Source organism: Vigna radiata, chromosome 6 (genome assembly GCF_000741045.1).
Source record: "Vigna radiata var. radiata cultivar VC1973A chromosome 6, Vradiata_ver6, whole genome shotgun sequence".
Taxonomy (NCBI): domain Eukaryota; kingdom Viridiplantae; phylum Streptophyta; class Magnoliopsida; order Fabales; family Fabaceae; genus Vigna; species Vigna radiata.
The window spans coordinates 30,877,036-30,891,173 of record NC_028356.1 but is presented as its reverse complement, the minus strand read 5'-3'; the positions used below and the strand labels follow the sequence as shown (position 1 = coordinate 30,891,173).

At 32.3% G+C, this 14,138-nt stretch overlaps 2 protein-coding genes across 2 annotated transcripts in view; both read right to left on the bottom strand.

The window, feature by feature from the left end:
• Window positions 1-2,045: 2,045 nt before the first annotated feature.
• On the bottom strand, window positions 2,046-3,171 carry LOC106763696 (ethylene-responsive transcription factor 5-like). Its single transcript, XM_014647861.1, has 2 exons — window positions 2,925-3,171; window positions 2,046-2,122 (listed from the first exon to the last, which is right to left on the bottom strand). The coding sequence occupies exons 1-2, from the start codon at window positions 3,169-3,171 to the stop codon at window positions 2,046-2,048; spliced, it is 324 nt and encodes a 107-aa protein (XP_014503347.1).
• A 1,895-nt stretch (window positions 3,172-5,066) lies between these two features.
• LOC106765132 (cytochrome P450 71D11-like) overlaps window positions 5,067-14,138 on the bottom strand; it is a 13,704-nt gene continuing 4,632 nt past the window's right edge. Inside the window, exons 2-4 of the mRNA XM_014649640.2 lie at window positions 6,349-6,864; window positions 5,487-6,090; window positions 5,067-5,342 (exon numbers count right to left, since the gene is read on the bottom strand). Of these exons, the coding sequence (XP_014505126.2) occupies window positions 5,335-5,342; window positions 5,487-6,090; window positions 6,349-6,864 (1,128 nt within the window). The 3' untranslated portion in view covers window positions 5,067-5,334. The remainder of the gene's footprint in view (window positions 5,343-5,486; window positions 6,091-6,348; window positions 6,865-14,138) is intronic.

Sequence of the window (14,138 nt, the reverse complement as noted above, 5' to 3'; positions counted from 1 at the left end):
GAGATAAGTGACTGGACGTAGGATTGGTAAGATCCGAACCAGTATAAAAATCATCTGTGCAAATTTCTCTCAACCTTACTCTTTTATTTATATTTATTATTTGCGTAGTAAGTGAAATTGAGACGAAATTAAAAGGCATACGTTTGAATTAAAAACCCTCTTGGTTTGTTATTCCACGCTAACAATTCCGATGCAGCCGATTCTAACAGCTAGAACTTCCAAATGGAGAATATATAAAGGGAGACATAAAGTTGAAATCTACATAATATTCTCACAAACATACTCACACATCATCATTGATCATATACACATCTATTACAAGAACTCAATGACATGCATAAACAAAAGGTATAGACATAATCCAAGAATGGGTGACAAGTTTGCTAGGTTATTATTTTCAACATTAGTTTGGCAGGTAAAACTAAGAACATGATCTAAACTGTAAATCTGTGTTCATCTCAATTTTACACAACAAATGATTTAATTTCCATCTCTAAAAATAAAGGAAAAGATAGATTAACAAACAACATAATAAAATCAAGGTTTAATAGGTTCAGAGGTCCATATTTCTGCGGGTTCATTCCAATTGGGTCCTCGTATTCTGGAAGTGCTCAATTTGGTCCCTATTTTAGTAAAATTGAACTAATAATGCCCTTGCCGTTAATTTTAGTGGACGACGTTAACTTCGGTATATTGACTCAGCAATTAATTATGACGTGGCGCATGTGGTGGAATTTGTTTTATTTTAAGTTTTAAATAAAATTCTTTAAAATAAATTAGGGTTCACCTCTCCGTCTCTCTGTTGCCGCCATGTCCCTCCTCCAACACTTCCACCTTAGCGACAACTTTTTCTCCAATCAGATTCGTCCCGAAAATAGCTTCAGGAACAGCTCAGTCACGTGCTTCTAAAACAAATCAAGCTCTTGCTCCATGCTTGAACCCTCCACAGAATGAACCTGAACCGCACGAAGATTCAGAACAGAACATTGAAATTTCGCACTAGGTATAAAATATATCCTAGAAAGGGAGAAACTTGGGCTTTTTTTAAAAATTGGGATATCAAGTGGCATATGGATGCAGAGTCTCATAAGGACTATGATTTTGAATTTGTCGAAATCTTATCAGATTACATTGAAGGTGTGGGAGTAGTTGTTGCATACTGGGTAAATTGAAAGGTTTTACATCTCTTTTCTCTCAACTGGATGGAGGCAAGCGTACCGTTCAAATTCCATCAGCTGAGTTATTCAGATTTTCTCACAGGGTTCCATCTTTTAAAATGACTGGTCAGGAAAGAGTTGGTGTTCCTGTAGGGTCTTGGGAACTTGATTCTGTATCCTTGCCAAGGAATATTGAGGAAATTGATGTTCCTGGAGATTTGGATATAAATGTTGGACATTGTCCGTCTAGTGGGAATGGCACAAGGTCTTCAGAAATGTCGAAATGTGCCAGGGAGGTAGATGCATCTACTACAAAGCTTAATTTGGAAAGAAACAATTCTTCAAAGGAGAACAAGGATCCCGTTGAACATGGAGATGTCGTCCTTCAGCTTCTGCAGCATCGTGCCCTCCACCGGAACACGGAGAGGCGGCGGCAGAAGTGTTTGGATCCGTCAGCGTCGTTTTGGGCGGTGGAAGTGTTGTCGAAGGTATTGACGAGTTTGGGCTTCAATTGGGATTTTGATGAGGGGATGGAAAACGAAACCTTCATAGTTTCGCTTCTTTTTTCACGAATTAGATCGAATTGAGAAGAAGAAGATGTGATAAACCTGCACCAATTAGGGTTCTTCTAAGGTTAATCGCCACACCGGCACCGGAATCCGGTAAGTTCGACCTTCCACCGACAACCTAAGCAACGTCGAGGGAGAGGGAGAGCGATTATTGTGAGTTGGAGCTAATCTTCAGCGAGTCACCGCACAGAGCGAGACCGAGTCCGTGACACTTCATTAAAAATTGTTGGGTCAGCATGCCACGATACATTAAAGTTAACGCTGTTCACTAAAATTAACGGCAATGGCATTATTAGTTCAATTTTACTAAAATAGGGACCTAATTGAGCACTTCCAGAATACGAGGACCCAATTGGAACAAACCCGCAGAAATAGGGACATCTAAACCTATTAAACCTAAAATCAATTAACAAAAAAGTTAGTGACGCCAATAACGAGTATATTTCAGGCCTTGAAATCTCTGTATATAACTTCTTGTTTCAACATGTGTAAGAATGCAAGTCCACGAATGTGTGGCTTTAGTGAGTGAGAAGGGAGGAGTTTCAGGGTGAACCCCACTCTATCCCTACCCTAACCCACTGCTGTGGCTTCAGAAAAGTCTCTTCTTGAATGAGTAAAAAATAAAGAATTTAGTTTTAAATGGGATTATAGTCAATTATTAGAAGGTATTGATTAAAATGACAAATTTAATTCCTTTATTTCTAGTACAATAGTTTGAATAATTTTAATTTGATATATTTTTTAAAATAAGTCCATATAAAATTTTCATGTTATGATAACAAATAAACTTTAATTAGTAATGTATTATTTAGTATTTATAATATGTATCATTGTTGAAACACTCTTATTATAAATTTGACGAATAAATAAGATTATATATATATATATATATATATATATATATATATATATATATATATATATATATATATTGACTCACTTTTTATAAAGGTTAAACCCCTTTTGTTGTTCCTATTTTTGTAGGTTTTTCTCAGTTCAATCTCCATATTTTTAAAATCCCCAATTGAATCCTAAAAAGTGTTAATTTGAATCAATTAAGCCCCTACCGTTAAATTGACTTAGCAAAGTTAAGTTTTTGCTGAGATTGGAGGTTGACGTGTCCAATTTTTTAAATGTGACATTCTTTACGCGATATACGTGGAATATATAATTAGAAAAATATTCTGAAAATTGAAACCCAAATTAGGGTTCACCTTCTGTTCTGTCGTTTTCTCCTTCTTCACCATCAACTTCACTTCCTCTACCTCCTCCTCCTCGCACCGCCGCTTCCTTTCGCCTTCGGCATCGGCGGTGGCGTCCATCGCGCCTGCTTTGAGCGGGAAGTTGAGGATGACCTTTGAGCTGTAGAGCCTGAAGGCAGCATGGTCGTAGGCCTTGGCGGCCTCGATTGTCGAAGGTTCAGATTTGATTTTCCTAGAAGCCATACTGCTTTATTAAGATCATTTTGAGTTTCCAAGATGTGGGTTTTCTTTATCAGCTTCAAGTGAAACTAATGACAAGGAAAAAAGGGAAGAATATGGATATTGAAGATTCTACAAATTTCTTGATCAAGTAAACGAAAAGAGCAATAATTTTGAACATGACGAACAAGCTAAATTTGCATAAAACAGAGGAATCAAGTTCTATTTTGAATTCTCAATCTCAAATTTTTAAATTCTTTATAATTTGTGTTTTGATTGTTTTAGAGTTAAAAACTTGTAAATAATTAAGCTTTTAGTCACAAGGAACATTTCCACAGCAGCCATAGAATGCTAAGGTGTAGAGTAAATAATTCTGCATTTGTCTTTCATGTTTTAGCCACCCCTCAATCAAGATACAATCAATACCCAGAAACATTCAATGTTGAATTTTGGGGTAGCACTACCTTAAATCATTAGGCTTTTTTGGATTCGTTTGATTGGAGTCTTTCATAAACTGAGACATTTGTTTGTGTTGACACTACTTAATTCATGGTCCTTATTTTGCTCTTTCCCTGAATGCATTGTTTAGGAATTTTTGTCGGGTTTATGAGTGGAAATTCATCAATTGTCCTGAACTTTGGACTGGTGTTGTTTGTGCCACCCAAATAATTTATGGAGTAGCCTATTTGGTTCCTAAAGCAAGGTATTTTCCCTTTAGGTTGAGATATGGAAGAATGTTGAACCAGATCACAGCTTCTACCTATTCCTTTGTACTAGTGTCTATGCTCAATTCGATTTGTATTTAACACGAGTTGGTAGATACCATTTCGAGACAGAATAAGAACCCTAACAACTGAGTTGAAGAAAATAGATAGGCACACCATCGTGGCTGCAGAGCACCGGCAAAAGTGGTGGTGGTTGTGCAGGGATGACGACGCCAGACCGACTTCTATTAGAAGTGGACTTTAAGCCTAATTCAACCCCACAAAACCGGCTTGTAAGGTGAGGTTTGCACCTCACTTATATATTATAAATTAACCTTATCTCTAGTCGATGTGGGACTTCCAACACACCCCCTTCACGCCGATGTATAGACATCTCGTGCGTGATAGTAGAAATTGTGTGGTCCAATAAAGGCCCGACAACGGATGGAATAGAAAGAGAAATGCCTACTTAGAACTCGCTAGGATAGACTTTAATCATGACTCTGATACCATATTAGAAGTGGACTTTAAGCCTAACTCAACCCCACAAAATCGGCTTGTAAGATGAGGTTTGCACCTCACTTATATATTATAAATTGGCCTTATCTCTAGTTGATGTGGGACTTCCAACAACTTCTCTTGATGAGTTTTTCGAGGTAGAACGACGGTACAACGACATGGTGAGGTAGCGAAACTTGAAGAAACGTATATGAACCCTAATTTAATAATGTTTTGAATTCACCTGAAACTTTTTTTTTATTTTTTAATTACATATTTTCCATTGCATATGCCATGTCATAAAATTATTCCATGTAAAGAATGTCACTTTGGACACGTCAACTTCCAACTTCAACAAAAACTTAACTCCATTAAACCAATTTAATAACAGGAGTTCATCAATTGATTCAAATTAACACTTTTTAGGACTTAATTGGGAGTTTTAAAAAGACGGGAATTGAATTGAGAAAAGCCGACCTAAATAAGGACAACTAAAGGAGTTTAACCTTTTATAAAAAAATGAATTAAATAAGAAAGGTGTAAAATAGTATAACAAAATTAAAAAAAATGATAATTATAATAATAATAATAATAATAATAATAATAATAAAAGAATTAAACAAACTTTTTAATTTTTAATTTGATAGCTATGTACCCTTTATGGGAGTGACTAAAAAATCCATGCATAAAAGACAGATAAACATAAAGCTGAAATTATAACTGCAATAACACATTTATTAATGTTCTTTAGATGAAGCATGCTGAGAAAAAGAAAAGACATTTTACAATTCAATACTTGAGAAAACAAACATAACATACAAATATTACAGTAAGAGTTCTTAAAGACTTGATCTGCTGACCAATTATTCATTATTGAAGAACTGAAACACTGAGGCATATTCACTTTTCAACAAATATGTGTGGAAATCTTCTTCCTCACTCACCCTTCTTTGCTTCCACTGCTAACTTCCTTACTCTCTTTGCATCACTTCCCTTTAAAAACATCAACAGTGACATTAGATAATGTTTTCTTATAATGTTTAACTTGATTAGATAATATACGTTACCTTTAATTAGTTAAGAGTGAGACTATGATGGTTATGAGATAATATGATTTAGCAAAGAAATATATCTTACCAGCAGTGAGAGGTATCAAGAATATGTCATTCTTTAATCCAACAGTGATTCCAAATTTCTCAGTCATGTCAAAGTCTTCACTTTTGATTCCTTCAGGAAGGTTCCAATCAAAGTGAAACAACAAAACAGCAAGAGTGAGTTCAACATTTAGCAAGCCAAAGGAAATGCCAGGACAGATTCTTCTTCCAGCACCAAAGGGAATGAACTCAAAATGATTTCCTTTAAGATCAATGGAACTGCCAATGAATCTCTCTGGATAAAACCTCTCTGCTTCACTCCAGTANTTTGGGTCTCTCCCAATTGCCCAAGCATTTATCAATACCTTNNTTTTNNCTGNTATCTCATACCCATCAATCTCACATNTCTCTNCACATTCTCTTGGANNCAGAAGAACTNCTGGTGGGTGTAACCTTAGGGTTTCTTTCANAACTNATTTCAAGTATTGTAGTTCATTCATGCAAATCTCATCAACCCTTCCCTTTTCTTTGAACACCTCTCTCACCTCATCTTGTGCTTTCTTCATCACTCTTGGATTCCTCATCATCTCTGCCATTGCCCAATTTATGGTAGTTTTCACAGTCTCAAATCCAGCTAAAAAAATGTCCTGCAATGCAAGACAGACTTCTTTATGGATTTCTTATTTTAATTCAATAAAGGGGATGTGGAGAGTACTAATATATATTTTTTTACAATATTTTGACAAGTTGAATTTAGAAATACAATAATAAATAAATAATGAGTGAGTAAAAACATATGTCAAAATAATGTAAAAGCAAAATGTGTCAAAATATATTTTTTTTCTTATAAAAGATAACTAAGAAGACAACGAAGGAAAGAATTTAAAAGTAGATGAAATCTTTACCGTGATTACTGCTTTGATATTGTTAATGGTTAAGCAAACTTCATGGTTACTGTCATTAGCATCATGGAAGTTTAGGAGAACATCTACCAAATCTTCGTTTGATTCATGGCCATGTTGGGCTTTGGATCTTGCTTCTCTGTGTTCATTGATTATGGCTTCCAGTATCCGATCGATTTGTTTATTCACCTTCTCAAGCATAGGCCTCAAACCAGTGAGATGTTGAAGCCATGTAGCAGAAGGAAACAACTCTCCTATGTCAAAACCTCCTGCACCAAGCACTGCATGTTGGACTATCGACATGAACTCATGGTGGTCTTTGGTGCGCTTCTGCCCCAGAGCAGCTCTTGAAATGATGTTATACATTGATAAGGACACTGCCTCAGTGAGGTTGATGGGGGACCCTCCAACATGTGAACCGATAATTTGAACCAGATTGCTGAGTTCTTCTTCTCTAATCGGTTGGAATGAACTGACACGTTTTGGGGACAGAAGCTCCATGTTGCAGATTCTTCGTACCTTTTTCCAGTAACTTCCGTAAGGTGCAAAAGCAATGTTTGTGTATCCATAAGAGGCTATATCTGCTGCCAGAAGTTTAGGTCTCGATGCAAAGGTTGCATCATGTGTTTTCATGATCTCTTTGGCATACTCTGCTGAGGAAACAACGATTATGAAGATCTCTCCTAGCTGGAGATGCATCATGGGTCCGTATATTTTGGCTAAGTCTCTTAGTTTTCGGTGTGGTGTGGATGAAACAAGATGGTGCAGGTTTCCTATAACAGGAAGCTTCCATGGTGCAGGGGGTATGTTTAGTGATGATGGCTTGCTTTTTTTGTTGAGGTTTCTCCCTAGTTTGAGTGCCACAATGATGCAGAGGAGAAAGGAAAAGATAAGGAGTATTTCAGAATCCATGGTGAGAAAAAGTTAATGATAAAAGGTTCTGCAACTCATGATATATATATATAAAGATTGATTGGTGGTGAACATGGAGGAGAATCCAAGCCAGGTTCTTTTCCCATGTTGTTCTTTTCCCCATGTTCATAAATGAAGTAACTGATAGGTAGATAAACAGAACAGGTGATAAGATCAACCACCATTACTGTTCCAATTTAATAACGACTGAATTTTTTATTTCATTAGTTTTGAAGACCAAGGTGTTTTAAAATATTTTAAAGCCAGTCTATCATTCATGTGACAAGTGATATTCATAAGTATAATTAAAATATCTAAAGGATCTACACAAATTTTACATCCACCATTCATATAAACAATTATTAAATATGGGAATTTAAGTTTGTTAAAAAAAACTTAACTTAAAAATTGTGATAATTTGATAAATAAAAGTTAGTTATTACATTTATTTTTACATCTCTTACTTTTTAAGAGACTTAATTTAATATTTTACATTGATATCTTTTTGTAACAAACTTAAAAATATGTTCTATCCTATTCTAAATAGATTCAAATTACCAACAACAACAAGATTCTTTCGACAACAACATTCTTTTCACAACAAAAATAGATACAATGAAACTAATTTATTTATAACTGAAAGGTGTGCATATTATGTTTTAAATAATAGGTTTTCTTATAAAAGTGAAATAATGAATGATTGGAGTAAACATGTAGAAGATGTAGAAAATGAGTATTAATAAAATGGAATTTGAATACTAGTGGAAAAATTGCGTATAACGGCACACATAGTGTCGAATCACTCAATAACCAACACTAAATATGACCGGTGACATTCTTGTAAATAAATGCAATTATTAAACGTCGTTTAAAATTGTAATTCGACGTAAAATGATATAAAACGTCGAATGCCCCAGCGTTAGACGTTAAAAGGTTAGTGAATTAAAAAAAAATTTAGCGGAAGATTGAAAATTCATTCACTTTGTCTTAGTGCGCGAAACCCTTTTCTTTACTCAAACTTTTTTGGAACGAACTTTGACGACCATCACATGTAATCTTTCTTTCATTTGATACAAATGCATGTTAATGAACTACTTTAGTATGATTTTCGTTTATTTTCACCGATTATTTTCATGTTCTTGTCCTTCATAGGCGCATTATGTTTTCTCTCTCACTGGTGGCAACACTTTATTCTGATGAACCTACCTTTTAAAGGTTACTTTTCGTTTTCGTTTTCATTTTCATTGAAGAACTTATTTGTTGATAACTTGTTTGTTATTTTTTTTTTGAACTTGTTTGTTGTTGTTNTTATATATATATATATATATATATATATATATATATATATATATATATATATATATATATATTGGATCCAAGTAAAAAAAACAAATATATATTAAAAAAAAGAGAAAGTACGAATCCAAGAGTAAAAGAAAAAAATTGTAGAGTTCAACACAAATTAACATCTTGCACTATTAAATTATATTTTGTCTTTTTTAGAGTCTTCGCATTGTTTCATTTAACTCTTTTTTTGTGGTCCTATGAATTTTCTAATTTTCTTATTTTGTCTCCTTTTGAAAAATTCCTTGAAGTTTTGTTTAGAGTTTTTTATTTTCTTTGGCCTCTTGGATCAAGATTAAGATCTCGTAACATTTTTCACATTATTTGTTCACTCTTTGAGTAAGATACTAGAGTTCTTTGTCAAGTGCTTGATGGTCTACTAGATGCATTCCTAAAAATATTGAGAGAAGAGGGTGCTGCAGAACTTTACAGATATAGCTAAAATCCGTATGTAAGCTAAAAAATTCATATGTAAAGTAGTGTTACATATAGATTACTTACATTCTAAAATCCATATGTAAAATGGTCGTAGCTAAGTTACTTATAGATTATTTTGTATGTAAATTACAAAAAAATCTGTATGTAAACTACATACAGATAAATCAGTATGTAAATTACATACAGATAAATACGTATGTAAATTACATACAGATAAATCCGTATGTAAAATCCGTATGTAATTTACATATAGAAAAAGTCGTATGTAACTAGTTAGACAGATTACATACGAATTTATCTTTATGTAACTAGGTAAGCAGATTGCAATGTCAAATCTGATACAAAGAACCCCACATACATGTAAAACCATTAATCAAAGTAAACATTGTGAAATAAAGAATTTATATATAATATTTAAGAAATAATCATTAATCAAATAATATCAACATACAACAATATTCATACATAAAGGATTTAACATCTTACAAAATCCAAATATCTATGTACAAGTCAAAGATTTCCAAAGATAAATAAATAAAACCTAAAGTACCTAGACTTCTCTAATATACTAATAGTACTTCAATGTCTCATCTCCTTTTAACAAGTTAGTATAGGTTGCTTTGGTTGAGCTTAAGCTGATTTCTCATTTCCAGCACAGACAACAACATATCACAAGACTGGTTCTATAAGCTTCCAAATATATTTTTCAATTTAATGCAACATATCACAAGACTGGTTCGACAAGCTTCCAAATGTATTTCCCAATCATTACTTAATAATTGCATTGCTTCAACTCTACCTATCCTTGAGTTCAGCGATATATAAAAGCTTGTACCTATCCAAAGATTCCATAAAAACATGTTAGAAAACACTGATTTTTGTGAAAAAAACATGTCAAAGCTTTATTAGCTTAAATGTAAATTAATGCAGTCTATTGTATCAGTAGATATATTATCCATCATGCATATTCGATGAAAATATTTTATTTTGCTTGGTGTTACGATTAGCAGTAAATGAACTCAAATATTAATAGCAATCATGGACCTGTTAGGGTTTTCAAAATAATTACCAAATAAACAATCTTAAACACAATACTCACATAGCAATCTTTGCCTTTCGAACGATATTTTGCTTCTTTCAAATAAGATCAGTAACACTACACCTTACATTCACACCACAATACTCAACAACCTACGTAGAGACACAAGAAGCATGAACTTAATGTCTTCAAAACTGAAGCAACAAGATTTACCTAACTTTGAGTGACTATAAAGTTAATAGAGTTATTACCATCAATGTAGTAAGCACATGTTCCCCACATATTCATAATTGGTCAAATATATTTTCCTCTCTTTTTATATAAATTATTTATATACTCTGATTTTTTTGTGGGTTTATCATCTCCATTGATGAACTAAAAACAGAACAACAACCCCAGATGATCTCTTCCACCATCACACCGTCCTCCCTTAGTGCAAAATGTTTATCATCTTTTCCTCTTACACCTCTGAATGTTCTCTAAAAGACAGATGAAACAATTAAGTGGTCTGATACTGATACTGATATATTTTGTAATGAACTTCATTCACACATGATAATTGAGTAGTATTAACTTTTCTTGAAAATTTAGATAGAGATTAGCACGGGTTCAGATTTTTTATTAGATATTTTGGTATATTTTCTATTTGAACATTAATGTTGATATCTTGAAATTTTTTTAATATATTTTAAAACATCAAAATTAATGTTTATCAGTATTTTAAAATTACTCAGATTAAAAAATCCAAATTTTTAGCACATATTATAAACACAAGAAATACTTAATATAGTTTCTCTCAAAACGCACTGTAACACATCACCCACCTTCCTCTGTTTACCATTAAACAAGGGATCATGTAAAACAGACCACATATATATATATATATATATATATATATATATTATTTCTCAAATTTTCAACATCAAATATAATAAAATTATATAATTATAGGGTCAATGACTATAAAAGTTTAAATTTTTTTCATAGTTTTGACATTAAAAAAACAAGGCTATATATATAATCACTATTTTCTAATACATAATAATAGAAGCTATTTACTATTACTTATTGTTGTTATTTTTATCATGTATTTTTAAAAGTATTCATTCGAATAAATTTATATTATAAATTAAAATTTATTGTTAAAAATATATAATTTTCACACTTTTAATATATATAGTTTGGGTGATTTTGGGTTAATGTTATTTGATAATTTGGTTTTTGTCATTTTGGTGATATGGTGTATGTTTTTGAATTAATTTTTTTTTTTTTGAATTAGTACTATAAATTAAATGAAGTGATGATAAATATTCACTTAAATTAGAGTGGAGATACGAGAGATATGAAGAAAGAAAAAAAAATAAAGGATAGTGACTTAAGTAATAAAATAAGAGAAAAATATATTGGACTAAAATTAAGTGTTAAAATTTTTCGTCTTTGAGAATTGAATGAGAATTTCTCTACTTGATTGTGTATTGGTTATTCTATAATTTATTTGTTTATCATATGCTTTGTCAGTTATTTAAATTATTTTTGGATGTATAATGCGTTGATAATTTAAATTATTTAACCCATTTGAGAACTTAAAATATGATAATAATGGAGTTTGTTACCAATATAGTTATGGATCAAAGTTGGATGAATGCACATCGTCTTAATGAAGACTATGAAAAGGGGTTGTTATATTCTTGCAATATGCTCAAGAACATGTGAGAGCTGTGTATGGGACATACTATTGTTCTTGTGTTCGTTGTTTGAACCAAATACGTCAAAATTTGAACGAAATACGTGATCACTTATTCGTCTACAACATAGTGAAAAATTATACGATTTGGACTTGGCATGGAGAAGTATTAGACAACCCTAGTACGTCACAAACAACATAATATGTTTAAGAATGGATGAACAATCATTTAGAGGATATAATACGTGATGTTGGTGAAGAAAATTTTGGAAGAGATCATCTATATGATTCTTTGAAGTCCGATTAATTGTACCTAGGACGCACTACCTTTACACGATTATCTGCAACTTTGAAATAGTTTAGTTTGAAAACAAGAAATTGATGGATTGATAAAAGTTTCACAGAATGGTTGAAATTATTGAGCTAGATGCTTAAAAAAAAACACATTACCTAATGGTAACTACAAGGAAAAAAAAGTTCTTTATCCAATAGGCTTGGAGTATAAGAAGATACATGCATGCTCTAATAATTGTGTATTATACAGAAACAAATTTGTTGCATTGAAGGTGTGTCCAATGTGTGGGTTGTCTTAATTTAATAAGAAGGTTGATGAGAATAGTGTTAATGAATAAATAGAAGGTCGCCCCACTAAAGTGTTGTGGTACCCCCATGATTCCTAAGTTGAAATGATTGTTTGCTATTAAATGCACAAAACTTGACCTAACATGCACATTCCTTATATGTCCCAACACATTGATGAAATAAAGTTAGCACACCCACAAATGAATGAAAAATGGACACTTAATGAACATAACAAAACATTCTTAGCTTGGTTTAAGAAAAATGTTTACTCTCAAAGGGATGCTTCCGAAACTTTGTTGAGGCTAGCTTGAGGACCTAACAATCATGACATGACATATGGTGGGTACTATATAAACAACTTTTGTTTCTACACAAAAAAAAAAAGATGAAAAAAGTAGAGTTCAAAATAGTGGGGTTACCATTCAAGCCGAGTGTGTGCTTTTTACTAGTTCAAAAGACAAAAATCCAATTATAGCATCTATGAGTTACTTCGGAGTGATAGAAGACATCTAGGAAATTGACTGTCACATTTAGAGTAACAATATTTAAATGTAAATGGATTGATGTCAATACAGGTCTTAGGATGGATGAGTTCGAGTTTACATTGGTCGATCTTAACAAGGTGAGTTATGTAGATGAACCATTTATATATTATGGCATATCATGCAAAACAAATATTTTATATTACTGATCGTTCTAATCGTAAATGGTCAGTTGTCTTGGAAGGAAGAAGCACAATCAGAACACATGATGATGACTCTCTAGGTATAATAGACACGTCGTCCCCGATATCAAGAACAATTGAAGTGCAAGTCAATAACATAGTAGATGACATGCATATTATTCAAAGTGATCCTAATTAAGGGATATATGAGAACATATCACTCTAGTTGATAGAGAACTATCTCCTGAAACATATATGAGAAGAACTTGAAGAAGAACATTTGCAATTCAAAGGATCTATGACAAGGTCAAAGATCAAAACATGTCTCCTTGGATCTTGAATCTTATAATCTTTATGAAGAAAAGAATTTAAAGAACATGAAGATCATGAGCACAATTGAAGAACAATTTAGGAAATTAAATAAATTGTATTTTTATTTTAATTGCAAACAATTTGTTTCTATTTTTAATTTTTCAAGTTATTTTGGACCTGATGTCTTTGAGCTTTCTTTTAGGGTTTCTTAGGTGCCTTAAACATTTGTACCTATATATAGGGGCACTAAATACATATGTAAAAGCTTGTTTGAGTCATAATATATGCATTTACATTTTTGAGAGAGGATTCTCTTTGTTCTTTGTTTAGAACTCTAATTCTTATGAAAGATTAACATCTTTGTGGCGAATCTTCACTTGACTTATCCACTAGATTGTGGCATTTCCATCTCTGTCTTATTTTACGTTCTTCTCTGATTTATTTTTATTGTGCCCTTGATGATTCAAATTCAGAAAAGATCGTACTTTTTTTGGACATGATCGTATCATTTGGTATCAAAGCAAGGTTCTGGTTTGAATATCCTCTTTTATCTTATTTTTTTGTCATATTAGAAATAAAAAACCCAAAATGCAATTCCCTTGAGTTTTTAATTTTTGTATTTTTTTATGTCTTCTTTTAATTTGTGTATTTCTACATTTGATTCGTAGAAATTATCTGTTTTTATTTTTGTGTTTTTATGTTAATTGTAGTCCCAATTAAATCTTGACTTTGATCTTGCATGAGTTTTGGTGTTTGAAGGAAAATCTTTGTTTGTGTGTTGAACTGTCAAATTATATATATATATATATATATATATA